The 27,305-nt window shown below is 39.4% G+C and overlaps 1 protein-coding gene across 2 annotated transcripts; it reads right to left on the reverse strand.

The window, feature by feature from the left end:
- Nucleotides 1-253: 253 nt before the first annotated feature.
- LOC311052835 (serine/threonine-protein kinase 38) lies at nucleotides 254-26,325 on the reverse strand. 2 transcript variants are annotated; one of them, XM_084068055.1, is made up of 14 exons: nucleotides 26,255-26,325; nucleotides 22,622-22,758; nucleotides 18,830-18,881; nucleotides 18,190-18,312; nucleotides 17,109-17,192; nucleotides 15,400-15,523; nucleotides 14,649-14,803; nucleotides 8,590-8,692; nucleotides 7,956-8,017; nucleotides 7,595-7,712; nucleotides 6,401-6,524; nucleotides 5,489-5,584; nucleotides 4,246-4,340; nucleotides 254-3,831 (listed from the first exon to the last, which is right to left on the reverse strand). In XM_084068055.1, exons 2-14 carry the CDS (start codon nucleotides 22,750-22,752, stop codon nucleotides 3,692-3,694), a joined length of 1,407 nt encoding a protein of 468 aa, XP_083924181.1. In that variant the 5' UTR covers nucleotides 22,753-22,758; nucleotides 26,255-26,325; the 3' UTR covers nucleotides 254-3,691. The 2 variants fall into 2 exon arrangements, with proteins under 2 accessions (XP_083924181.1, XP_083924180.1); XM_084068054.1 differs by having other exon boundaries at nucleotides 8,581-8,692.
- Between the last annotated feature and the right edge of the window lie 980 nt (nucleotides 26,326-27,305).

Genomic DNA, 27,305 nt, shown 5'->3' on the forward strand with positions numbered 1-27,305 from the left:
GGATATTTTGTGGAGAACTTTTAACCCAATGTCCACAAGGGTATTGTCCATGCAACATACCACATACCATTTATTTAGCTACTAAGCTTTTGGCATGTGATTTTGGATGGGGCCATAGCCATCATGAAATGCAATGAATGTTTGTGTTAACATAATGAATAGGATTACTTGAAATTATAGTTATTGATTTGATATTATGGAACAATATAGCCTTCATCAGTCTCATGCAAGATGAAAGGAAAAGACCAGTTAAAAAAAAAAAAAAAGAGTACTTTATTTAGTGCTGTTTCACTCAGCCAACATGATAGTAAAGGTGTGAATATTTGCTACCATCAGTTTAACCAATCTGCCAGCTTGAGAAACATGCACTGATGTAACTCTAGCCATTATCAACCACCAATCATTACTTTGCATACACACTGTATAAACAACTTAAAACTTTGAAAAGCAGTTGCTCCAGCTATATGTCAATACTGATGTATCGATCAGACAGCATTGTTGGTCTCATGGTAACAACTGTTAACAGACAAAATGTGAAACACCTCAGGACTTTACCTTTGGATTGCTTATTAACAAACCCACAAAGTAGGAATATGGAAATGTCACAAAAAGTGGAAAATGCACACAAAAACGTCAGCAGTGAAATTACTTCATTTCTTAACTTACATAACAAGTCTGCCCTGGCAGAGAACCTATGGTGCGCTAGTCCTGCATGTACAGAAACTATTGTTACACAATTGAGAAGCCATGGATGACAAACGATGTGGGATAATGTAGTTAATGCATAATATGGCTCATCACTAGAATGTGACAGCCGTGTAATTTTCCATTGTGAGCCATGTGGAACTGGTTTATCCTGCTATAGTAGCTCACCGTCAGGTGTGTAGTTCTGCCTTGAATGGTTGTGAAAGGGTCACATCTGTGGAATTCTTAAGATACTGTAGTCTAAAGTGAAAGTCGATGTCCTAAACAATTTGTGGACAAAATGAATCAATTGGATAATTAAAGACTCACTGAAGCGGCAGTGCTCAAATTAGCCACTGATACAAAGCTAAAGCTCACACATTCTTATCATGAACAACCTTAAGACTACATTGCCGAGCAGTGTACTCAGCGTGCAAGCATTCTAAAATGTCAAGGGCAACCATTCATTTAGACATTTTACAAAATTGGACACAAGTTAATAAGTGCAGCGTAATTCATTGTCAAATAGCAGAAAATGTACAACAGAACACCCACATGCTAATGAAAAGAAAACAGTGGGCTAAATAATGTACACCCACCCTCTCCAAATCCCTGTTAATAGTTCACCGCCTTTTTCTTCCTTTTAGTTTTGGTTCCCACGTGTGCGGTATGTGGGACACAAGCATAGCATAACGACACGTTTGAGTGACACCAGTATAAAAGCAGTGCAAGGGCTAATCAAACAATCCAAGCATTGCCACCATCCTCACCAATAGTTCTAAAGCAAGCAAACTGCACACCAATCAATATAAATACAAAAAGTGTTATTCCAGGAAGTCTTTAGCAGTTGGCTAACTCAATCCACCTACAAAATAAGCTTTGGGTAAAGCATGCAAGCAGGATCATTCCAGCATCGAGCAGTCCAATTAAAAAAGTGAGAAACCAGCCTCATAAAAAGAGCTCCATTGTTGTTCGTCTAAAATGCTGTGTATTACAATAACAGTAATATCTACACACTACCTGAAATTCGTCGTATTGTGCATATAAACCTACTATTAAAAAGGAGAGAACAAAGACACTACAACAACACCTGCGTAGTTCAGGCTACATTCCATTCAACCAAACAGCATTTTGGAATTATTGTGGCATCACATCTAAGTCATTCTCTGCAGATCTCAGTTTACATTCATTTCTAATGACAGCATTTGTGATATTATGGCCCTGTGGTTACAGAATTAAGAAGTTGAGGATCTCCAACTGAAAATTAAGGACATTACTTTCAACAATATTTTGGACAAACACATTGCAGATGGTTTCTCAAAAGCTGCCCTTGCCTTTGAAAAACAGAGAGATAACGACCTTGCCCTCAGGAAATGAAGAGTTAGCTTGGGGTCAACAGAGTGCATTGACCCTGAGTGTATTAAATTCTTGCTTTCTTATTTTCCCCCTTGGTAACATCAATACCATGCATAGAATTACCAGGCTTTTACAGCACAAAATGTTAACGAGTTGCTGGTGAAGAAAATAAAATGCAGTTAGAAAACAGCAGTTCATGGTTCGCGGTCAAGCGTACAATATTTGTATTATTAGGTCTGAATCACCAGCTGTTTTTTTTTCTCAAACAAACCTGATTCAGACTCCTGATTCAGAGCAGACTAATGCTTATGGACAGTTAGGGAGTTATGGCTGAGCGCAAATGCAATAAATATTCCAAATATAAATCATAATGAATAATTTCTGCGGGGTAGAAAAAGGCTGTGGGCTAGACTAGCACCCTCAGATGGCACAAAAGGTGCTACAGTTAACATACAAAACAGTTGCTTATCAAATTAAACTCCTAAATCTTGATGTATCTGTATTGTCTTAACCACTTTCACCTTGGCGACCCTATTTTGGGCATGTCATTATAGGAGAAATGTCCAAAAACATTCAAAAATAGTCATAGCACGTCACAGTGTGATGCATTGAGGTTGTATATCAGCTATTCTTGAAAATCTTTGAATGGGGCTGAAGTGGTTAAAGGTCTGGCCATCTGAGAACTTGGTGGTTCCACGTTTATCATGATGACTATTGCTATACATCAGCACAGCTACAAAACTATTAAGCCATGGAAGGTACTGTATAAGACTTAGAAGACAATTACATAGATTACAAACAGAGCAAGTAGAAACATAACTTCAGTATTTGTGATTCATTCAGCTCTCATTGTCTTTGGTAAGAAGTCATCTTAATAAAACCAGGCAAACTTAGGCCAAGTTGGAAGCACTTTTCTAAAAGATACTTCAGAAGAGAGCTTGTATGAAAAACACACTTTTTTTTCTTTTGAAAAATGAATTTGGACAGAATCCCCCCCTCCCGCACCAAAAACAAAAAAAATATATATATATATATCTGAATTTCACAATACACTCCAATGTGCTGTTTTTGAATAAGGAATTCAATTCCTACATAATATGTAAAGTGAAGGACAGTCCAGAAACAAAAACAAAGATTCCTGTACTGAAAAGGAGAAAAGCCCTTGTGTAGAACAGCGTGCTATGTATCAGTTCCTTGCTGGTCCAACAGCCTGTCAGACTTCATGCTGGTTTATGGAGAAGGAAAGTGAAGGATGCTGGTACCCTTTTGTCAAAGAGAAGGATTGACTGAGGTCCGTGGGTGTGGTAAAAATAGGTACTAAGGCCCTAGTGTGACAATATTTTTTCACCCCCACCAAGTACACACACGTTTGTCCATACTGACGTGTTTTGATAGACTGGAAAATAGAAGAGGGCTTCTCCAGGTTGCATGAAATTGCATGGACTCTTGACAATGACAAGAATCCTTGTCCATTCAGCGGGCAAAAGAATTGGAGTAATTCTCCATTTTAACAAGCCAGAGAGACGGGCGACTGCTCATTTCCACCCATGCTGGGTTCAAGTTCTTTACAGAACTGAGAACTAGTCGTTAGGTTTTCTGTGGTGGTATTATTGCTTCCACGCCAGTCTGGGGGTCCAAATAAGAGAGGCGTTCATCGCTTCCCTGACTTCATGTAGGAGGGGATGGCCCCTCGTGCGGTGAGGCCTTCAAAGCGTTTGTAGGTGTAGTTGATGAACACCCAGTCCTTGTTCTTCAGGTCAGCCTCAGTTTGGTTGGATACCACTGGTGCGGCTGTAAGGGAAAACGAGATATTTGGACTTTGGCCAACTGGGACAAGATTACAGCAGAATAAGGGATGTAATTCATTAAATGGAAAACAAGCTTACATTATTGTTATACTATATTATATTATTATCTTACACTATTATATTTATTATTATTGCTACTACTTGTATCTCCCTCTCTATCTCTCCTTCTCTCTCTCTTTCCCCCCCGACACGGCCGAGGTAGATGGCCGCCCATCCTAGAGCCTGGGTCTGCCTGACGTTTCTTCCAGCTAAAGGGGAGTTTTTCGTTGCCACTGTTGCAAAAATTGCTTGCTCAGGGTGGGACAATGTCGGGTCGCTGCTCTACATGTAAAGCGTATTGAGACAACTGGTTGTGTGATTTGACACTTTAATAAAATTGAATTGAAAGCTTGCAAACCTGTTGGCTGGAGGATGTCTGAATCAGGGAATTCGTCAAAGTTAGAGGTGTCGTCGATGCTTTTGATCTCTATAGGAATGGCGGCGGGTCTCTCTCTGGAAATGTAAAACAAAGAAGAAAATTATCAAATAACTTCTGTGATTAAAAAGATTACAGAGTAACATCTCTTGAGCCAGACTGCTGAAAATGAGACGGGAGTAAAGCGGATGGTGTCCCTCCCCCCATTCCTGTTTGGTCTTTTCAATGCTAGTGCATAGTCTTTGAGATTGTGGAATAGGTGTCTCGCTCGAGAATGGAACACCAAGTGTCTTTATGGAAACATTTAAAGCCAGTGTTGTTGTGTTGCCGAGTTAGCATCGCAAACACAAACCTGACCTCCAAGACCTGACCTTCTAAGCTGCAGTTGATGAATGTGTGAAAGCATCTTATGTCACATCATCATTAACCTAGACGAGTTACACACAGTGGTGGACAAAGTACTCAACACCAGTACTTGAGTCAAAGTAAAGCTGCTCTGTCTGGAGTACTTACATTTAAAAAATATTTTAGTATTCAAAAGTACCGGTACATGCTTTTAAAAGTACTTTAGTATTTTTAATAGAACAAATTACAAACAGGCATGCAAACAGCCCCGAGGTGAAAAAGGTGACAACATGTTGTTGTTTTTTTCGGGTCAGGTGTCACACAATTGCCCTATTTGGATTCAAAACGTCTATTGTAGCTGAAAAGCTACAAGTTTGCATGTCTGTACAAAGTACATTTTATTTGTAATATCAATGCATTGCTGTATTGAAATTGAAATATTAATCAAAATAATTCAAAGATTTTCCAGAAATGTTCAAAGAATATTCATCAATAATAGTGAAAATAGCAGATCTACAAGCTGCTATTTTCAACATTTGCGTTGTGAGCTTGTAGATCTGCTATTTTCACTACCGGTATATTTGAAATAGGGCTTAAGTTGTTATTTTCACACCGGTATATTTGAAATAGGGCTTAAGTTGTAAATTCATTATGTACTTTTTCCCTTCCTAGAAATGTAGTAGAGTCAAAGAGTAAAAGTTTTGTCTTTGAAATGTAATGGAGTGCAAGTCATCCAAGTCATCAAGTGTCCAAAAATACAAACACTCAAGTAAAGTACAGATACTAATAAAATATATACTTAAGTACAGTACTATAGTAAATGTAATTGGTTACTGTCCACCGCTGTCATTAACCTAGATGAGTTACACATCAGCCACACCTGATATGGTCGTAGTCGACCCCTTCAAAGAAGGCGTTGCTCTTGATCTCTGCCACGCTGGTGGCCCCGATCCTGTGCTCCTCCTCACAGCAGAACCTAAACACAGCAGAGGGAAGATGTCACATCTCATCAGCTGACCCCAATATAAAGCCAGCAATTGAGTACATGCTTTTAAAAAGCTGCTTCTTTTTTCTTTCTTTTTTTTACTGAATTTCGGGCTGCTCCAATTAATGAATGAATTATCAGCTAATAATCAAAAGTCTAAAATAGACAACCCATTTAGTTAGACCTTAAGCCGATTTTAAAAACGGCATCTAAAACCTAACCTAAGTTTTCAGGGGAAAAAAATCCTGTTGCTATATACATAGCAACATCTAAAATGACACCGGCTTTCCCGGTTTTAAAAAGGTATAACAACGTATAGGCTTTCCCGGTCTTAATGGGTTAAGCCAAAGAATGTATGTATGCTTTGTCGCAGGATGGTGTTGTGCGCCGAAAATAGCAGACCTACAAGCTCACAACACATTAAATCCATGGCACGTGGTGACCTTCTAGGTCGGCTACTTTTCGACGTGCGACATCGTTATGCGACTAAGTATGAATCGAGCTTAATGGAACAGTTGATCAGATGAGGTCTCACGACTTCATCCCTCTAATTCCCCACACAGAGAATCCCAAAACATTGGAAATTGTATTATTCCGATAAATGTAATGAATTGCTTGACTGGCTGTTGGACTCTGCTCTCAGAGTGTAATGGAGGGGTGCATCTAGAACTAATAATAGAGCAGGTTGGTGCCTTGCATGGTTTCCTCTGCCATCGGTGGGTGAATGTATGTGCATTACGTGAAGCACTTGGGATAAAGAAGGCGCTTATATAAATGCACCATTTACCATCTATGATCAAATCCTACCTGAGGATGAGGTCCTTGGCCTTCTCCGAGATGGGCACCTCAGGAGGAAATGTCAGGGTTTCCCTCCAGTTCATCACCTTCCTGTAGGTCTCCTGGGGAGTCTCTGAGCAGAATGGAGGGTAGCCTGGAATGCGGCACAGCAGTATTATAGTTCACTACAACTAACCAATAATAATACAAATAAAAACCAATGACAATTTAGGCATTTAGCAGACGCTCTTTATCCAGAGCGACTTACAGGAAGCAAGGTACACATAAATCAAATGCATAGACAGTGTAGCCTCAGTAATCTAGAATCATAGGTAAACCAAGAAACTAGAATCATAGGTAAACCAAGAACCTAGCATCAGTCTCAACAGTCAGAGAGCTTCACGTGGCCCTGCAAAAACACCAAAGATCAGGTAAACCAGTGGTTCTCAAAGTGCATTGTGTGCTTGTAGATCTGCTATTTTCAAAGGAATCTTTAAAGATTTTGAACAATTTTGAACAACACAAATCTTGTTGAGACAATATAGAAAAGTAATCAGTGATGTGAATCCTGATAATGACAACTTTTCACATAATAACCGCCTGCTTTCTGCCGAGCAGCCCGAAAGAAACCAATGACAATTTAGGCATTTAGCAGACGCTCTTTATCCAGAGCGAGTACAGTAAGCAAGGTAAACACATAAATCAAATGCATAGACAGTGTAGTGCCTCAGTAATCTAGAATCATAGGTAAACCAAGAAACTAGAATCATAGGTAAACCAAGAACCTAGCATCAGTCTCAACAGTATAATATCAAAACATAAATAATCTGTTAATTGAAATTATATTATACAAACTATAGGATGCCAGGTCAACAAATGAGCCTGGCATCTATCTAGATAACAGGCTAATGACATTTTAACCTTTGCATAAGACTGCCTTGCCGTCAAGGCTAGCTCAAGTGCTACGATCAAAACTATAATAACCTTGGAATGCAGCACACAACTAAACAGAAAATAAAAGCTGAATAGATCTCAAAATCAGCTGCTGTCAAATGTCATCATTGTCCAGGTCTGGATATTGTCAAGATCTAATCATTTTCCATGACAAGCCATTCATTTCCTCATTTTTAAATGGGTGTCTACGAGGGATGAAGCTATTGCTGTCAAAGTTTCCAGAGGGTGTGGGGAGTGAGAGAGATGACTCATTTCCATGGTGTTTCTTACCTATCAGCATCTCATACATGATGACGCCCAGGCTCCACCAGTCACACAGCTTGTTGTACCCGTTTTGCATAAAGACCTCTGGGGCGATGTAGTCAGGTGTTCCCACAGTGGAGAAGGCCTGACGGAGAGGCAGAAGAGAAGAGGTATGATGAAAGAGCATAACAGAGTGTGACGTAAGGACATTAACAGCAAAATGGCACAGTATGATATACTTTAAGAAACGTTCTTGAAAATAACACAAATAGCCCATCTACAAAAATGTTGGAAAATGTTCACCTTTAATTGAAACAAAGTGTTTAAGCAGTACTAATGAATTTCAAATGTGTGGAACTATCAGCACATTTTCAGACTTGAGACCCACCAGCTGTCTCCTGTTTCTCTTCCATGTCTCTGCTTTCCTCTTCGAGTTCATGTTCTGCATTGCTGTGAATAGAAATACTCATTTGTAATGCTCCTAACTCACTACATTCATTTTGTTTAATCTAGATACATGCATTACACAATTATATGTAAAAAAAAAAAAAGCAATATTTGTATGAAGCAACTAACTGCCATGTCTACATTTAACATACAATAATATTCAACATTAATCACACAACATGGCAATAATTTGAAATGACACACCACAAGGTGTCATGAATCTATAGAAGTGGTTAGTATTTGAGATTATATTAAAATTTCAGAATCACACAGTGTGTTCTAGAACAGTGGTTCTAAAAGTGTTGTCTTCCAGGGGATCCCCAGCAAAATGAATTACTATAGCTTCAAAATTCCCTTTATCAGATTTTTTTTCAACATGTCACAAATAATGTGACGCCTCTGGAAAAAGAAACAAAGCCGTTTTCACAAAATATTTTCAGATGGGGGTCTGTGGACAAATACATATTAATTTGGGGGTCCTTGAAATGAAAAAGTTTGACAACCACTGTTCTAGAAAGAGTTAGTGTAAAGAGTAATGAGTAATGATTGGAACGTTGTTGCCTGACTTTGCTTACTGAGGTCACTGGGGAGGCTGTGGTTGAGGTTCTTGTAGAACTCTGTGCGGTGAGCCCTCTTCAGACCGGTGCACAGGCCAAAGTCAGAGAGTTTCACGTGGCCCTGGAAAAACACCAAAGATCAGGTAAACCAGTGGCTCTCAAAGTGCATTGTGTGCTTGTAGATCTGCTATTTTCAAAGGAATCTTTAAAGATTTTGAACACCACAAATCTTGTTGAGACAATATAGAAAAGTAATCAGTGATTACCTGTGATAATCCTGATAATGACAACTTTTCACATAATAACCGCCTGCTTTCTGCCGAGCAGCCCGAAAAGGCTGCTGGTGATAACAGTCGCTCACAATAAAACGAGTGTGCAGAGTGCGGACGCATATCTGGTGAGTTCGGTCTAACGGTTTTATTGATGCGTCACAAGCGTTTGACCGCATTAATCATGAGAAATTATTTTTGAAATTGTCGCTATCAGGGGTTCCTAGTTTTCTAGTCAGAATCCTGGTCTTCTGGTATGCTCACCAGACGATGCGAGTAAAATAGGGGAGGTCAACCTCTGCTCCCTTTCGTGTGAACAATGGCAGGGGGGGATTGTCTCCTTTTCTCTTTAATGTTTATATGGATGATTTATCTTTGATTTTAAACGCATGTGATACAGGGTGTAGGGTTGGCAATTCACTAATTGATCACCTTATGTATGCGGATGACTTGGTCATCTTTAGTCCATATAGTGCTTCAACTTCAACAGCTTCTGAGTACATGCTCACAGTATGGTGTTGATTTTGATATAAAGTACAATGCTAAAAAGAGTAAGATGATGATTGCCGAAGCAGAGAAGACAGACAGTCAACCTTTCCTGACTTCTATCTCTCCGGCACTGCCCTTAGTGTCCGCTGTGAGATTAAATATTTTTTATAATATCAAATGACCTCTCTGATGACAAGGACATATGTAGACAGCGTCAGAAGCTGTATGCTCAAGGTAACATGCTGTGTCGCAAATTTAGCATGGGCTCAGTACTGGTGAAGATTTCACTCTTTAAATCTTTTTGTACACGTCTGTATACTGCCCACCTGTGGTGTCGCTACAAGCAAGGCAGCATCAGATGACTCACAGTGGCTTATAATGACTGTATGCAGCTGCTGCTGAGAGCTCCAAGAAGCTCCAGTGCAAGCCAGATGTTTGTTAGTGTTGGGGTGCCCACCTGCTCTGCTGTGCTACGCAATCTTATGTATAGATTTATGTGTAGGGCATCTGAGTCAGTAAATGACATCATTGCTGTCATAATTAACCCCTTAGGTAGTTCTGTCAGGTTCTCCTCTAGACTGTGGAACCATTGGCACACTTTTGTTTGTATGTTCGAAACTGAAAATGGTGGAAGTCTTTTTATTGTATTTCTTTTTCTTTTATTGTTATGTTCTTATTGTTATATGGATCCCCCTTGGTCTGAAATAAAGATTGAATTGATAACAGGAGAGCACACACACAGAGGTTCACATCATCTCCCACAGATCCCCTCCCTGCTGAACAGGCGCTCTGACCAACCAGTAGGGGCTGCTAGTGCAGCAAGGACGCAATCACCTGCCAGATTCCCACCCACAAACACTGGCAATTGCTCATTGGAGCTCCCAGCTAAGCTGGAGACAACAGTGCCGGGAACTGAACATTGGCCTCTGTGGCGGTGAACACAAGTGGTTCTTAACACATTACCTACTATCCACGGTTCTACTCGTGAATCAAAATGTACCCCTTTACCTGCCACGGGCTCATTCACGGTTTAAACCGTGAATGTGTTTTTTCATTGATTTACTGTATATTACACTGTTGCGCAGCCTGTGCGTTAATATTGGACCTGTAGATGAAGGGGTTAACCGAAAAAACACGTGATCAGTCAGCTGATCACAAACAGCTGTTTGCCCAAATGTGACAAAATGGAGACGGTAGTGCAGCATCGGCCATTGCGCCCAAACATTTGAGAGAGACAGAGAGTGACGGTGATCGGAGTGAAAAGAGTGGGGGTTGGTAACAGCAATAGAGTTAAAATTATTTTTGAGACAGGTCAGTCAGTGTGTGAGACAGTTTGTGAGTCAGTTAGTGATTGAGAGAGAGTGTGTGTGTGTGTGTGTGTGTGTGTGTGTGTGTGTGTGTGTGTGTGTGTGTGTGTGTGTGTGTGTGTGTGTGTGTGTGTGAGAGAGTGTGTGTTAGAAAGTGTGAGCGTTTGAGTGTCTTTAGTTTAGTTTTAGTTTTTTAGTTTTTAGTTTTATTTCAGTCGAGAGAAGAGAGGAGAAGAGAGGATCAGAGAGGAGAGGAGAGGAGAGGAGATCATTTGGTGTAGTGTGGTCGGAGAGAGAGGAGAAAAGCTTGTAGTTATCGGGGAGAAGAGGAGAGATCATTTGGTGTGGTCGGAGAGCGGAGCAGAGAGGAGAGGAGAGGTCAGTTATAGTGATCGGGAGAGGAGAAGAAAAGAAAAGAGGAGATCAGATATAGCGTAGTATAAGATAATACTGTCTCTCTCTGTGATAATATGAGGGCAAAAAAAACTCAAACAGGGGCGCCAAACAAGTGACCGGTTCGCTACGCCAGCAGACACTGTTGGAGTCGTTGATGACTCGGGCTACTGGGGCACAACCAGCGCCGCTTGTGGACGATAAGAAGCGGTTACGCCAGTTACTGGGATTGGGCCCATCTACTCCGGTGGACGGGGAGGACGAGCAACAGTTAGTGGGGGCGACCTCTACTACGCCCGCAACGGGCCCATCTACTCCGGTGGACGGGGAGGACGAGCAACAGTTAGTGGGGGCGACCTCTACTACGGCCGCAGCGGGCCCATCTACTGCCGCGGTACCGACCGATGGTGTTCGTCGGAGCGGCAGGACCCGTCCGGAGCCCGGAGCTCACTTCAGCAGTGGTAAGATTATTTTTTATTGTGTTTTATTGTGTGTGTTTGGTGGACTAGACACGAGAAGTTGTTGCCAGGTCTGCTTATAAGTTATAAGAGACACACACACACACACACACACACACACACACACACACACACACACACACACACACACACAGAGTAGCATGGGGACACCGTCTCTGATTATGATGTTAGCCTATATATTTACTGTGCTGGTGAGTGATGCCTCATAAAAATAGCAGATCCACAAGCTTGTGAGCTTGTAGATGGCTGCTATTTTTATTCTTTTTTTTTGTAGGGGGATGCAGGTGCACAAAGCACTCTCCTCTGACCTTGTCTATAAAAATAGCAGATCTACAAGCTCGTTGTGAGTTTGTAGATCTGCTATTTTTATGGGGGAGTAGGCAGGTGTGCTTTATTGTAAGTCACTCTGTCTGGATAAGAGTGTTTGCTAAATACCTAAATTGATTTGATCTTCATAATATTTACCAAGTATTTGATATTTCATTTCAGACTATGTGGAGGATGGCCGGACAACCCTGGCCAGACCATCTAGCAGAGGTAAGAACTTTTTCTGTATGACACTTGTACACAGGAATACAAAATTGCTAAAACCCCACAGGACAATGGTACATGTAGCCTATATATTTACCATGCATGTGTGTGGTGCCATAAAAAATGTCCAGTTCATGTCAACAAACCTTTTCAAAATCCTCTTTGATCTGAATTGGACTGACAGTAGATTCACACACAACACTGTAGCATGGGGACACAGTCTGATTATGAAGGATGATAATGTAGCCTATATATTTACTATGTTCTATTGTGTGATGCCTTATACAATTGCTAAAACCCCACAAAACAATGGTACATGTAGGCTATATATTTATCATGCATGTGTGTGGTGCCATAACAAATAGCAGATCTACAAGCTCGTTGTGAGTTTGTAGATCTGCTCTTTTTATTCTTTTTTTTGGAGGGGGATGCATGTGCACACAGCCCCCCTGTGTGTTGATCTGAATTGGACTGACTATAGATTCACACACAACACTGTAGCACCACCAACACACTCTGTCTGATTATGAATGATGATAATGTAGGCTATATATTTACTATGTTCTATTGTCGGATGCCTTATAAAAATAGCAGATCTACAAGCTCTTTGTGAGTTTGTAGATCTGCTATTTTTAGTCGCTCTGTCTGGATACGAGTGTTTGCTAAAAGTCTAAATTGGTATTTTGTGTATGTATATTTACAGCTATCCGACAGCCCTGCCGACTTTCTACAGCTACTCCTGCCTGATGTTCTGCTCCAGGAGATATGCAACCAAACCAACTCATATGCTAAGCAGAGACTTTCAGAGAAGCCACATGCCAGAGGAAAGCGTTGGACAGCATTGACCGTTGTAGAGCTGAAGCGTTTCCTGGGGCTGCTGTTTCTGTCTGGGCTTGTTTCCAAACCTGAGCTTTCACACTACTGGTCAACCGATGAGAACCTAGTAACACCATTCTTCGGCAGGACCATGAGCAGGAACCGCTTCCAGTTGATTTGGAGCAATCTTCACTTCAATGACACTCCTTCTAAAGACCCGATAAGTATGGCATCAAATCTTATATGCTCTGTGACTCAACGACCGGCTATCTTCACAACATGAAGCCAGACTGTGGCATCAAGTGTTCCATCCCGGATACCGTCACCTACCTGCTAGGAGGCCTTGCAGGTGAAGGATACCGATTGTGGATGGACAACCTCTACAATAGCAATCTCTACAATATAACCCTGTAACAATTGAGCACACACACACACACACACCCCCCCCCACACACACACACACACACTCTCTCTCTTTATTACTTTGAAAAGAAAGACTTTGAGCTGTGTTGCACTTGATATGCCATGTGATAAAATGTGTTCAAAAGCAGTTTTTTTTTTAAATAAAGTATTGTTTACATGACTGATGTCAATGAAGGCGAAAAATAAACGTCAAAGACTTGAAATCATTTTTTATGTCTAAACGTGTTTCTTTCACTAAAACTCTGAATCCAAGAGAAAGCTGTATGCAACTACCTCTAGCTAAAAAACAGAACATGCTATAAACTTACTTTTTTCCCAGATGAAAGAAGAGATTCTAAGCTTTATTTTGAGATATTCCATGTGTTCATAGTCCTAGCACAAAACATTCTGTGTGTCCCCAAAGATTTTTATGACTCTAAACGTGTTTATTTTACTAAATCGCTTATATCTCTGAATCTAAAGCAGTTTTTTTTTATTTTTTATTTTTATAAAGTATTGTTTACATGACTGATGTCAATGAAGGCGAAAAATAAACGTCAAAGACTTGAAATCATTTTTTATGTCTAAACGTGTTTCTTTCACTAAAACTCTGAATCCAAGAACAAAGGACAGTTTTTGGTGAAAACAAGCTGTATTCAACTACCTCTAGCTAAAAAACAGAACATGCTATAAACTCACTTTTTTTCCCAGATGAAAGAAGAGATTCTAAGCTTTATTTTGAGATATTCCATGTGTTCATAGTCCTAGCACAAAATGTTCTGTGTGTCCTCAAAGATTTTTATGACTCTAAACGTGTTTATTTTACTAAATCGCTTATATCTCTGAATCTAAGACAAAAATGACATTTTTTGGTGAAAGCAAGCTGTATTCAACTACCTCTAGCTAAAGAACAGAACATGCTAGAAACTCACTTTTTCTTTCAGATGAAAGAAGAGATTCTAAGCTTTATTTTGAGATATTCTATGTGTTCATAGTCATAGCACAAAATGTCCTGTGTGTCCTCAAATATTAGTCAGAATGGTCAAAATCCCTGGCACTGAGGGAACCTTTTCTGAAAAACCCCTCTGGCAGGGAATGTGTTAAAGGGGGTTCAAGGGGGTCCTCAGCAAAATGTGTTAATACAGCATTAAAAAAATTTGTAACCTAATTTTATGCTACAGCTATTCAAAAATAGCCGATCTATAAGGTCACAACACGTCTCATACTGTATATCTGCAATTTTTTAAGACATTTTAATAATACTGAAATAAAAATCTATTTCAGATGGGGGTCCGTGGCTTAATACATATCAATTGGTGTGTCCTTGACATGACAATGTTTGAGAACCATTGGGATACACCATCCAGATGTTCTTTGTATCTCATTCTTACCCTGGAGTCCAGGAGCAGGTTGTCAGGCTTGATGTCCCGGTGGATGAAGCCCAGCTGGTGGATGGAGTCTATGGCCAGCACTGTCTCTGCTATGTAGAACTGGGTGGCCTCTTCTGTCAGAGTGTCCTTCTTCATCAGCAGGGTCATCATGTCACCTACAGCAGGTCAGGACACAACCGTCTGTCACATTCTGAATGACATTCTAAAGATAGATATCTGATAATATGAACGACTTAAACTGTATATATTAAACCGTATATATTTCGTTTGACTTACTAGGCCACCTACCTTTGTCCCTCGACAGCAGTGGTAACCAACCTTTTCAAGCCCATGAGCACTTTATATTCCATTGTGTAAGCAGAGATCTACCACTACAATATGTTCCAAAAACCCACGATGAGTAAGACATCATATTTACTTTAGCAATTTCTGACAGGCTCAATCAAGCGTCCGTCGCCTCCTCTCCTAATACACAAACCTGTGTGTGATCGACTGTGACAGCTTTGAAGAGCAACATGTCGATCGTGATCGACCGGTTGGTTACCACTGCTCTATAGTATACCAAATCTCTTCTGATTAACAAGCTCACAATGCTTCACAACGTGCAGTGATGGACAAAGTACTTGTGCACGAGGTGTGACACTGGCACTCAAGCAAGCATTATTATCCTTTAGAGACAGACATGGTGACTGTATGGAATCCAAATGACTGAAATCAGTTGTGGCAACTGAGAACTTTAATCCAACGTTACCTCCTGGCAGGAACTCCATGATGAGGTAGAGGTTCATCTTGTCCTGGAAGCTGTAGAACATCTTCACCACCCACAGGCTGTCCGCCTCCACCAGGATGTCCCTCTCGGCACGGATATGGCCCACCTAAACCAGTCGGTCAAACACACAACAAGCTCAACTCAGGGATTCCGCCAGACCAGTTCAGTCTAGGTGCACCACTGAGACTGAATTTAGTAGTGAGCTAAAATAGCTTACAACTTGAGCTTATAGATCTGCTACTTTTGCAATTTTTGAACGTATAAAATAGGGCTAAATGGTTGTGAATCAGCAGAAAGAGAATTCACCCAGAGTCACAGCAGACTGGATGTGCATAGTTTATCAAGTTAATGTGCCACAGTAGCAGCCATGAGGAATGCATTCAATTGCACACTTAGCTCTTGTCATATATCTTACACAATATAGCACCATCCTATGCTATTCCGGGGAGCACTGTTGCTGGTGATGGCTACAGTTCTCTCTACTGTATGCTCTATGATAAGATTGTTGGTCTTGACTCTTCTCTGGCTGAGAGACACGATAATCATTGGTGTCGCTATATCTATAAAGCCCAGACAATTATCATAGGCCTATATAATATCAGATCCATGTTGCAATGGAACCGCAGTCCAGTGACTGGCTGTTTCTCCAGGTAACTAACGCCAGGACTGACCTTGAAAGACTTACTTTTATTATTATTTATGCAGCAGACTCGTGGAATCTTTTGCAACGTGACATAAAACAGAATAACCGCCATAACGATTGGATGATTTAGGAATGTACATAACCATCCATTACCTGGCTGTAACTGTTTTAACCAATTCTGTTGGATTTGTATGGTTTACATTCCCATTTTAACAGGTTTTGTTTGTTGAACGTTGAACCATTGCAGTTTGTATTTTCCACAGTGTAATCTCAGCATAATTTTAAAGGAGGGTCAACCGTAGCCTGGTTCCAGACGAATCTGCCAGTGCAAATGTATTTTTCGGCAATAAAGCCAAATCCCCCCTCGACGGGAGACTCCAAAGTAGGTCTGCCCCTCTCAATAGAGATTTGATTTCTCTCCCTCCGAAGTTGTGAGGGACCAATCAGGGCCCAGTATGTAAATATATAAATATGGGGCGGGTTTATCACCAGAGGCATTATTTTAATTTGCCCCTCGGAAATGCAGGTTCCACACAGAGATTACAGACCAATATCTACGTAGTGATATTAGTCTGGCCATCCTAGGCTAGGTCACCCTCAATGATTTCTCAGGGAATTTTAAAGGTTGAATGCATATCGTCGCTGTCGGTGGAAACCGTATGTACAAAAAAGTTACTTTTCAGGAAATTCAGGAAAAAAGAACATGCCTTCCAATGGATCCAATGTAGTTATTAGCACACTTCACCGGGTATGGTCTAGTTTAGTCAAAAGCTGTTAATATTTTTCATTGGTTAAGTTTTTATAAAACCCACACTTTTCATTGGTTAAGTATTTATAAAACCCACAGACACACTTAACCATTTTAACTTTAAAGAATAGCTGATCTACAAGCTCACAGCACATCGCAACGCGTTGCAAGCTTCTTTTTTTTTTACACTTTTTGGTCATTGGACAGCACTGTCGAGGGTGTAACTGGAAAAGATACGGGGTCGGAAGTCACTGGGCTAAGGAATCAAACCGGCGCACGACCAGTGCACTGCCTCCTTACCTGTTCCTTTTCCAGCATGTCTGCCTTACGGAGGATCTTCATGGCGTACACATGGCCTGTATCCTTCTTCTGAACTAATCGCACCTAAAAGGCAAACACATGGATGGATACAACTGGGAGTTTAGCTAGAACTCCACACAAAGAGGAAGCATGCTACACATATACTGTACTTTCTGCTGCTTTTCACAGCCAGGTTCTCTCATGTAGGAGTCGCAGTCGTAACATTAAAATGAAAGGAGTGTACATTTATTGCGACTCATTTCATCACACGACTCAGCCCCAAGCAATATTTGGAGCGCCACAATGGCAGCTTAAAACAAAAAGGTGCCAATAATCATTGCACACTAACAACTAAAATGTCACATGTTTCAACACTACCACTAGTATCACAGCTACTGTATTCATCATCTCTTGGATTGGATAGGATTTTATACAGTGCAACACTTTAATCCTGATAGTTACAATCACCAACACAAGCTCATGAAACTCCTGTACCTGATTCATGTCATTGACAAACTGCTTCAATGTAAACTTTTTATGCGACCTGAGGGCGATTCTAAAAACGGCTTCTAAATCTGAAAAACTTCTGATTTTAATTAAAGAATTCCACACTTTTTTTTTTGTTGCTATATAGCAACAGCTAATGTTACACAAAGGTGTTCTCGGATTGAAAGGTATAACAATGTATAGGTGTTCCAGGTCTAAATGGGTTAACAATACAAATGTAAATTCATGCTTGCTCTTGGTTAACTTTCTGTCCAGGTGTTACTCAACACACAAAACCAACTTAATGAGGAAAAAAAGGACAAAGAATAGACATCTTGTCTCAACTGGTTAGTGATATTGTGAAACTGTTTATCACTCCCGTTTTGAGTTTGGCTCACATTTTCAGCCGGCTCCGTTTCCAGTTGTGCCATGAATATTTCAGTGTAACATCTATCAGTGTACTTTGACCTAAAAATGCATACATTCAGGTTACACAAAGTTCATTGTCAGTCAAGTTTATTCTTTCACTGTGTCGAAGATCTAAGGAAACCTAAGGAAATTATTTCACACCACGTTTATGTAAACAGGTTCTCACCTCTCCAAAAGCTCCTCGGCCAATCACCTTGAGGGACTCAAAGTCCTCCAGGCCGAGCCGGGTCCGTTTCAGGCGTAGGAACTCTGTCTCTTTCCTTGCATGTTGAGAACGTCGGATACGTTTCTACAAGCCCACAGAGCAATAATTGTATAAATGTCATTTTTGTAATTCTATCCAAAACGTCATAAGTCATTCAACAACTTGAAATTGAAAACCCAAAAGCATCAAGAAACTTTTGCATTTTTTTTCCTGTTACCGTCTAAGAGTATACAAAGGTACATTTATAAATCCTTCAACATTTTACAGTACATGCAGTTGGTTCAAATAGCCTACAGCCTGCACCATGTCCCCAGTGTTCAGTTAACAGCTGGGCAACAGCATTTCCTGAAAATTGTCTATCAGTTAGCAACATGCTTGAAAATTCATCATAGAACTTTATTGCTCAACCATATTCACACAGTACCCATTTTGTACTTATGTCATTTTCGGGGGATGGGATGCTGGAATGGGGAAAGGACTGTGAGTGGACCCAGTTCCCTGAACTGACACTAGTCCACCACAATTACACAAACCTCGGCACAAGGTAATTACAATGAGTGATGAGTGGATCCTTATTTGAAAACAGGTGGTTCACTCTCACCTCTTCATCAGCCAAGCCTTCTTGATCCATCACTTTCTCCAATTTCTGCTGCCTAGAATACAAGAGTACATACATGCACACGTCTCAAAACAGAAACTTAAGAGTTGAGTCAAACTACTGCTAGTTTCATTTCTAGCATTGTTCTGGGTCCCTAGGAATAGGGTTGGGCAATTAAAAAAATATATATCGAAACCGATATTTAGAACCATTAATTGACTTAATGTTGCTCATGTAGGTTAATCGATTTATTGAGAAGCAGGGTTGTTCTCTTCTTATTAATCAACACAATAAATAGATTTTTTATAATCGACTAAATGAATTAATCTGATTAACAATTCTATTATACTTCATTGTACAATGGTGGCTTCAAAATGGCAGATGAACAAGCTCGCAACGCGACGCGTTGTGAGCTTGTACATCTGCTATTTTCACTTTTATTTAAATAACCGTTCATTAATCAGAATTGAGGTAAGAGTCTGAAATAATTCCCTGCAGTCCCTAGGACCATTGCTAGCGCACTAGAGCAATGCAGTTGGTAGGAACTACAACATCTGAGTAGTAATGCTGTTACACAGCAATATGACCTACAAAAAAGTTCAGTTGAGGAAATCTTCCTGTTATGGTGTTGCTGAAAGTTCTCACCATTAAGGCAACAGTCTTTTAGTATGTCTTTTAGTTTAAGGGATTTGTAGCTCCCCTGTTTTTCATTAACAACTCTGATGTCGAAGTGAGGCCTCATACAACAGCATATAAGCCTCTAGTGTTGCTACAGTGCCCAAGTGGGTTTGCATGAATGTCACTTCTTTCTTGTCTTCATGTGTCTCGTTTACAGTCATTTACCAACTTCCTATTACTACCAACTGCCGCACACACAAACCACACCCTCCTCCCACTGGCATCAACTGAACTAGCATTGCTCAACGGCAAGCTATTCAGTGTACACTGACTGTTTCACCCCTGCCTGACTCATGCATGGTACAATTCAGTGAGCATTTCTGGTTTTGTGGTCATTTAAACACAGGGTCGGTTCCACATATAGTCACGACCAAACTCACGGCACATTCAACAACATAATCCTATCAGCTGGCCAATTTACCCATCATGTTTACATGGACAGACTGTAAATTAAGGTCAGGTCTATACATTATAAGCACATTTATAATGAATTATAATGCACTTATAAGGCGTTATGACACTTGTTACAAATGTTTATAATCATGTATGACAACTTATAACATTGTTTATGCCGTATTATAAGTGCTGGTGCTCAGTGGAACTGGACATTATAACAATTGTCTTTGTTACAAGTTGTTATGCATAATTATAAACCTTTATAATGAGTGTTATGACGCGTTATAAGTGCATTATTAATGTGATTATAATGCATTATAGACCCATACTTCATTAACCTTGTCAAAAGTTGTTATGCATAATTATAAACATTTATAAAAAGTGTTAAGAAGCCTTATAAGTGCATTATAAATATAATGCATTATAGCTCCAACCTTAATATACATACGAATGGTTGTTTACTGTTCTAGAGCTAAAATGATGGAGTCATGATGGGGTTGTCAAAGAATTCTACAAATAATTGTATACCTTGAAAAGAGCATTGCGTCCACAAGGCTCAAACAGGAACATGACCCTCCATATACTCAATGTAAGAAAAGCAGATCATGTATCTCCACCTTACTCATTACAGTGTGAATTCAAGTGTGACATTAGCATGCTGCCTGCACACCTGTCAAAAGGCTGATATATGATATATTAAGGCTAAATGACATAATTATACGGGATGATATTAGTGTTAAGGGTTTGTGGCCTCTGTTCACAGTGTCTAGTTGAACCAATACATAGTAAATTCATTTATCCGTTTGTTACTCTGCGAGTGTACAAATGTAAAATATATTGAGTTAAATTCCACTGGTTATATCAGAGTTAAATTCACACTGGTTATATCAGAGTTAAATGAACACTGGTTATATCAGAGTTAAATGAACACTGGTTATATCAGAGTTAAATGAACACTGGGGTAATCCTTTGGGTGTAAATAGATAGTTCTGCTACTTCGTATCTGGGTAGGAAAATTCATGACCATATCTTATGATTTTTGTTTGTTTGTTGGTTGTTTTTTTTAATGTTTTTGTAACATATTTTTATTTTTTGTTTTTGGATGCCAGATGTTATGTATATGTATGATTGCTATGTGATGTCTTTTTGCTCTGTTTTTGTTTGTTGATTTGTTATAGACATTTACTACAAATGCCATATTGTTGTGTTATATACTTGAAAATGCCAATAAATATATAGTTTTAAAAAAAAACACTGAGGGTTTAGGTTTTACTGTAGTGTACACATCGGTGTGGACAGGAGTAGGCAACGGCAGTAATCTACACACATGAACTTCCATTTATACACCGTAATGTTACTGACAGTGTTTCAATCTCCTATGGCAGTGGTTCTCAAACCTTTTCATGTCAAGGGCCCCCAAATGAATATGTATTTGACCATGGACCCCCATCTGAAAATATTTCGTGCTAGAGTTGTTAAAATGTTTAGCTTTTTTTTCACGATTTCTGGAAAGTAGGAGAACTACAAGCTTACAACACGTTGCATCGCGATGCGTTGTGAGCTTGCAGATCGGCTATTTTCAAATACAGGATACAGGATATAGGTTTAAAGTAGTTAAACTGATGTTGATGCTATATCAATGTGAACCTCTGCCTCAGTCTGAGGTCCAGAGCGCTCTGGAGCAGGTTTTCATCATGGAAGTCTCTGTACTTCGCTGCATAAAATGTTCCCTTGATGCTGACTTGTCTCCCAGTTCCTGCTACTGAAAAATATTTCCACAGCATGATGCTGAGACCACCATGCTTCCTTGTAGGGATGGTGTTGGCCAGGTGATGAGCGGTGCCTGGTTTTGTCCAGACGTTACACTTGGCTTTCCGGCCAAAGAGTTCAATCTTTGTTTAAACAGACCAGAGAATTCTTAGGTGGGGATTGGCTTCCGTCTGGCCACTCTACCATGAAGGCCTGATTGGTGGAGAGAGATGGTTGTCCTTCTGGAAGGTTCTCCCATATCCACAGAGCTCTGTCAGAGTGACCATTGGGTTCTTGGTCACCTCCCTGACCAAGACCAATCTCCCCCAATTGCTTGCCCAAGTGACAAGCTCTAGTACGAGTACTGGTGGTTCCAAACGTCTTGCATTTACGAATGATGTAGAGTAGACGTATGTTGGGACATTCAATGCAGCAGAAAGTGTTTTGGTAACCTTCCCCAGATATGTGCCTCGATACAATACTGTCTCAGAGGTTCCTTTGACTTCATGGCATGGTTTGTGCTCCGACATGCACTGTTAACTGTGGGACCTGATAGAGACGTGTGTACCTTTCTAAATGATGTGAAGTCAATTTAATTTACCATATGCAGACTCCAATCATTTTTTTGTTTAATTTTTTTTTTATGAGGCTGTAACATAAAAAAATGTGGGAAAAGTGAAGGGGGTGAATACTTTCGCAAGGCACTGTATATTTTTAAGCGAACATTTTTAACTCTGCTTCTGGGGGTCCCTGTAACAACATATTTTGAGATGGGGGTCTGCGGCCAAATACATATAATTTTGGGGGTCCTTGACATGAAAAGGTTTGAGAACCATTGATATACTAGCAACATAAGTTTTTCAAAAAAACGTTAGGATTTAGAAGACATTTGTAGATTCGGCCTTAGGTCTTAATGGGTTAATAGTCCCATCTCTAGCCTATTCCAAAGCAGAAATGGATTTGCGACATTACCTCATTTCCCGTTCCTCGTGCTGGGCGATGAGGTTGCTGTAGAAGTTCTCCAGCGTTACTTTGGCCATGGTCACACGCTCCTTGGTGTGGTTACTCATTGAGGAGCAGGAACTCTGGCCCGTCATCGCCATGGTTACCTGGAAGGAACCCAAAGAGTACAAACTTAGCCTGACGACCCTCACAGCTGATATATTACTCTAAAGAGAAACAACTTTTATTCAGTTATTCAGGAAAGAGCAAAGAAAGGAACTAGCGTTAAAAAGTAATCCTTCGAGTGTTGCAGGGATCTTTTTTCAGTGCACTGATTGAAACTTCAATTTTGAAAGCATGATGCTTTAACATTTAACATCAACTTTTTTTTTAAACAGTAAGCTCAGGACTAAAACATGACAGGCCTCTTTGATTAACTGACTGACTGAGATCTGTTAGGAACTTGGTATTATGGCCGGCATTCAGAACACCTGCAAGTGTAACAAGACAACATATACAGACATCCACAACTTGCACAATATACATACAACACACTGGTTATACCATCTCTTCAGCGCCTACTAAAGTAACTCACTGACCATTAGTCTAGTGGTTTTCACATGCCTGACAACTGGAACACGGCACCCTTGAGATGGTCTAAGATGGGATAAGGGGGGTCAGGGGTAGACCTGACACAGCACTAGAATAAGAACATTGCACACTGTCTGATGAGCTATCTTTATATTTCTCTAAATGTCTGCCAGAGCAATTCAAGTATTAGAATGATCGACTGGACACTGAAAGAATAAAGGACTAAGGACTAATATGCGTCCAAGAGCTTAACCGTAACACAGCCGAGACAATAATACTGAGACAGTGCAGTTATGAAGAAATTGATTGGTAATTGTACTAGAGCCGCTGATGCTTGCAGGAACAGCAAGACTGAGCCTGGGTTTTACGATGCGGTCCAATGTGGCTCTAACTATAACTGAAACGTAGCCAAAGGCTGTGACTAGATTTATTTATAATTGTTACAAAATCGCCTGATCACAATTATTTGATTTAATCGCAATTTTTGCATAATCGCCAGAATGAAATCGTTTCCATTCATCTAAATGAATCAGTTGAAAATGTGCAAAAATAGCCATAACGCGTTGCATCGTTACGCATAGGTCGGCTATCAAATTATTAAATGCATGGCCTGTTTTGGCCATTGTAAATTATTTATTTTTTACGATTGTAGCATTGTCAGTCATTTCTGTGAATATTAAAGTTATTTGTCATATATCTACCCAGTGCAATTTTTGTTTACAAAGCCCAAAAGGCAAACATAACTGAAAGTTGTGTCAAATGTTCCAATGTTCAATGCCACACAATTAAATCGTTAATCACAAGTATTTGTACGATAATTAATCGTCAACTGAAATGTCACAACCCTAGCTGTGACGTTAACAACTAAGTCAAACTAAAAGGATGATGTGTCTGATGATTAAGATCCCACATGAATTAATAATGTCCATTATAACCACGGCATGGAAAAATAATCCAGTGTTTACACTGTGTCTTGTTTTACTCATGGCGTGAAATGGAGATAACAACAACACACAAGTAGAGGTATGCATAGTTGTAGCTGAGCTCCCAAAATGCTATTTGTCAACATCAATTCAATTACTAACATCTAGGAGAAACATAATGCAGGGGAAGTGAAATCGCTGTAAAAAAAATACACAATGAACAGTGCAGTAGTCATGTATGACAATGTGTTAATCAATAACTGACCTTCTTGACCGTGATCTGTGACCTATATCCACCAAATTGCACCATAAGTCAAATATTGAATTAGAGATATCATACACAACCGTGTGCTTTTTTTGATTATGTATATTGAGTGACTGCAGCATACAGACATACTGTTACAGTAGTGACACTGTGACAGTGTTATAACAGTTTAGAAAATGCTTCTCAGTAATGTCTTGCAACAAATAACTATCAAATAGGATTGGCTTATTATAGGTCATTATTGTAAGCAACATGGTTAGACTGGCTAGGCCAACTTTATGAGCCTTAACAGATAGATTAAGTATAGGGATGCAACAGTTAATGAAACTAATCGTTTTAGCCAATTAAAATAAAAAATAAAAATAAAAAAATATTGTATCATTTAATAAAATAATCAAATTAATAATATATCCCTATTTTGGCCATGTCTTTAATAGAGGAAAGGTTTTGCGGCGCATTGCGTTGTGAGCTCGTAGATCTGCTATTTTCATTATTATTGCATGACACTTTTGTGTGATGATATATAAAGAATACATAATATTAATAAATATTAACATAAATATAAAAGATGTCCTTCCAATAATTGTATTAATCAAAAAAGTCAAGTAATTGATAGAACAATCACTAAGAAAATAATTGATAGTTTCAGCTTGTACATTTTTATTTTTTTTCTCCATACAATATTAAAATATATGCAACAATTATGTACAAGAATAAAAACGATAATTACATGAGGGGCACTGGCTGCGACAACATAGTAAGTATAACATTAGTTTTTTTAGTATCTAATGGCAAAATAACCCACAGATTTTGGATTCAAGCTGAAGAGAGAAGCTGTAACGTAGACAAGGAACAAAGATATAGACCACAACAGTGGTGGAAAAAGTACTACATTTTTTACTTTAGTAATAGTATCAATACTGCTATTTAGAAATAGTTAAAGTCCGGAATTCAAAATTGACTTGAGTAATAGTACAAAAGTATTAGTATCATAAATGTATTTAAAAATACCAAAAGTAGAAAGTACTCATTATGCAGAATGTCCCTTTCACAACTTGTGTGTATGTATAAAATGTATTAAAATCTTTTGATCTACAAGCTCACAGTGAGCTTGTAGATCTGCTATTTTCAAATGGCCGAAATGTAAATAGGTCTGAAGTGGTTAATAGTAATAATAGTAATAAATAATCAAAATCTACAAAGTAACAAGTAACTAAAGTTTTAATATAATTGTAGTGGAGTAAAAGTACAATATTTCCCTCTGAGATGTAGTGGAGTAGAAATAAAAGTATTGAAAATACTCAAGTAAAGTAAAAGTACCTCAAAATTGTAATTGTAGTTACTTTACACCACTGACCACAAGACAGACTAGACTACAGTACACAATCACACACCGCAGGGTTGTTGTGGCACTGGTTCAATTCCCGTCCATAAACGAAACCAGCGAGCAAGTTTCATCATCAAGCGATGATACATACAGCTGGACAAAGTTGTTGGGTTAGAATAGACAGGAGGCTACGTCAACAGATAGCTTTAGTTTGGAGGAGGAATTTGACATAAAAGGTTTATCCGATTTCATAAAGTGTGTGTTTATTTTTCGACGTGTCCATTTTAATACAAACCAACTTTACACCAGCTCGCTTGTTAGCTAAAGCTAAAGAGTTGGCTAACTTTAGCTGCGCTGAAAAGGAAAAACTTAACCAGCCAACGTTAGCTTCTAAGCTAGCGTGGCTAACTTGCCTTCAACACTGGCTTTTTACACGTTGCGATGCGGTTCTAAGTCGTTCTTTTTGCACGACCGGTTTAAGAAAAAGTCCAACGCGTTGCCGTTCATCCCCCGCTGTTTCTGTTTTTAACACATAGTTTGATCTTTTGTTCTCTTACCCTCGAAGGACCTCTTGTCTGTTGATGTGGATCAGCCTGCTTCACTGTTCGTCTGTCTGACTGCCTGTCTGTCTGTCTGCCCCTTTCTGTCTCAGATACCACGACGCCCCCGATGGACAAACACCGCAAATGCAACACACGCGTTTTTTCTTAAAGGAGTAGTTCACCCCAAAAATGACTTATTTTCTATCTATAACACACCCCATGAAGCCTTGAATTGATGGAGATTTGTTTTGTTTTAAAGCCAATAATTTCATGACCGGCGGAGTCTCCTGTAGGAGAGTCAAAGTGAGTCTCCTATTGACCGATTACCCGGTAAAAAAAAAAAATATCTCCATGAATTCAAGGCTTCATGGGGTGTGTAGGCCTAATTGATAGAAAACAAGTCATTCTTTAGATAAACTACTAATTTAAAGGAGCACCTAAACCCCCATTTTCAACCCTATCTTCATATAATTGGTCCTCACTTATAATGCTCATTATAAGATGGCATCATGGCAGTGATGGCACAATGTCTTTTTTGGCTGATATTAGAGATGTAACATCATAGAGGAGTTGGGATGTTGACGGAGAAGTGGATATGTATTATACATATACTATAATGTATATACATGATAGTATATAAATAATGTATTTATGTGTGCTGGATATATATGTATTTACTGTACCTATATAATATATGCATGTATAATGACAATTATTGGTGTGCCAGGGTGGGGGTGGGGGGTTATTACCATTACTGCCTGACAAGTGGTTTGTGTTTTTTGTGTTCTTGTTTTTGTCTTATGTATTGTGTTTTGTTATTTAGTTTAGTTTAGTTTAGTTTAGTTTTGTCTGTCTTTCGTTTTCTTCTGGCTGTTGCGGCTGTTAATCCGTCCAGTGACATTTGAACACTGTTGAAGCCTTGAAGGGCCTTGTGAAAAAATTATTATAAAATAAAATAAAAACTTGAATGAAAAGATGGCACAATTTCCATCTACTCACTCTATGTCTAATTGGTGGGCTATTGGGCTCTCAACCAAGCCAGACAACTATTACACAATCTCTGTTT

The sequence above is a fragment of the Gymnoscopelus microlampas genome (genome assembly GCF_963454915.1).
Source record: "Gymnoscopelus microlampas genome assembly, chromosome: 10".
NCBI classification, from domain to species: Eukaryota; Metazoa; Chordata; class Actinopteri; order Myctophiformes; family Myctophidae; genus Gymnoscopelus; species Gymnoscopelus microlampas.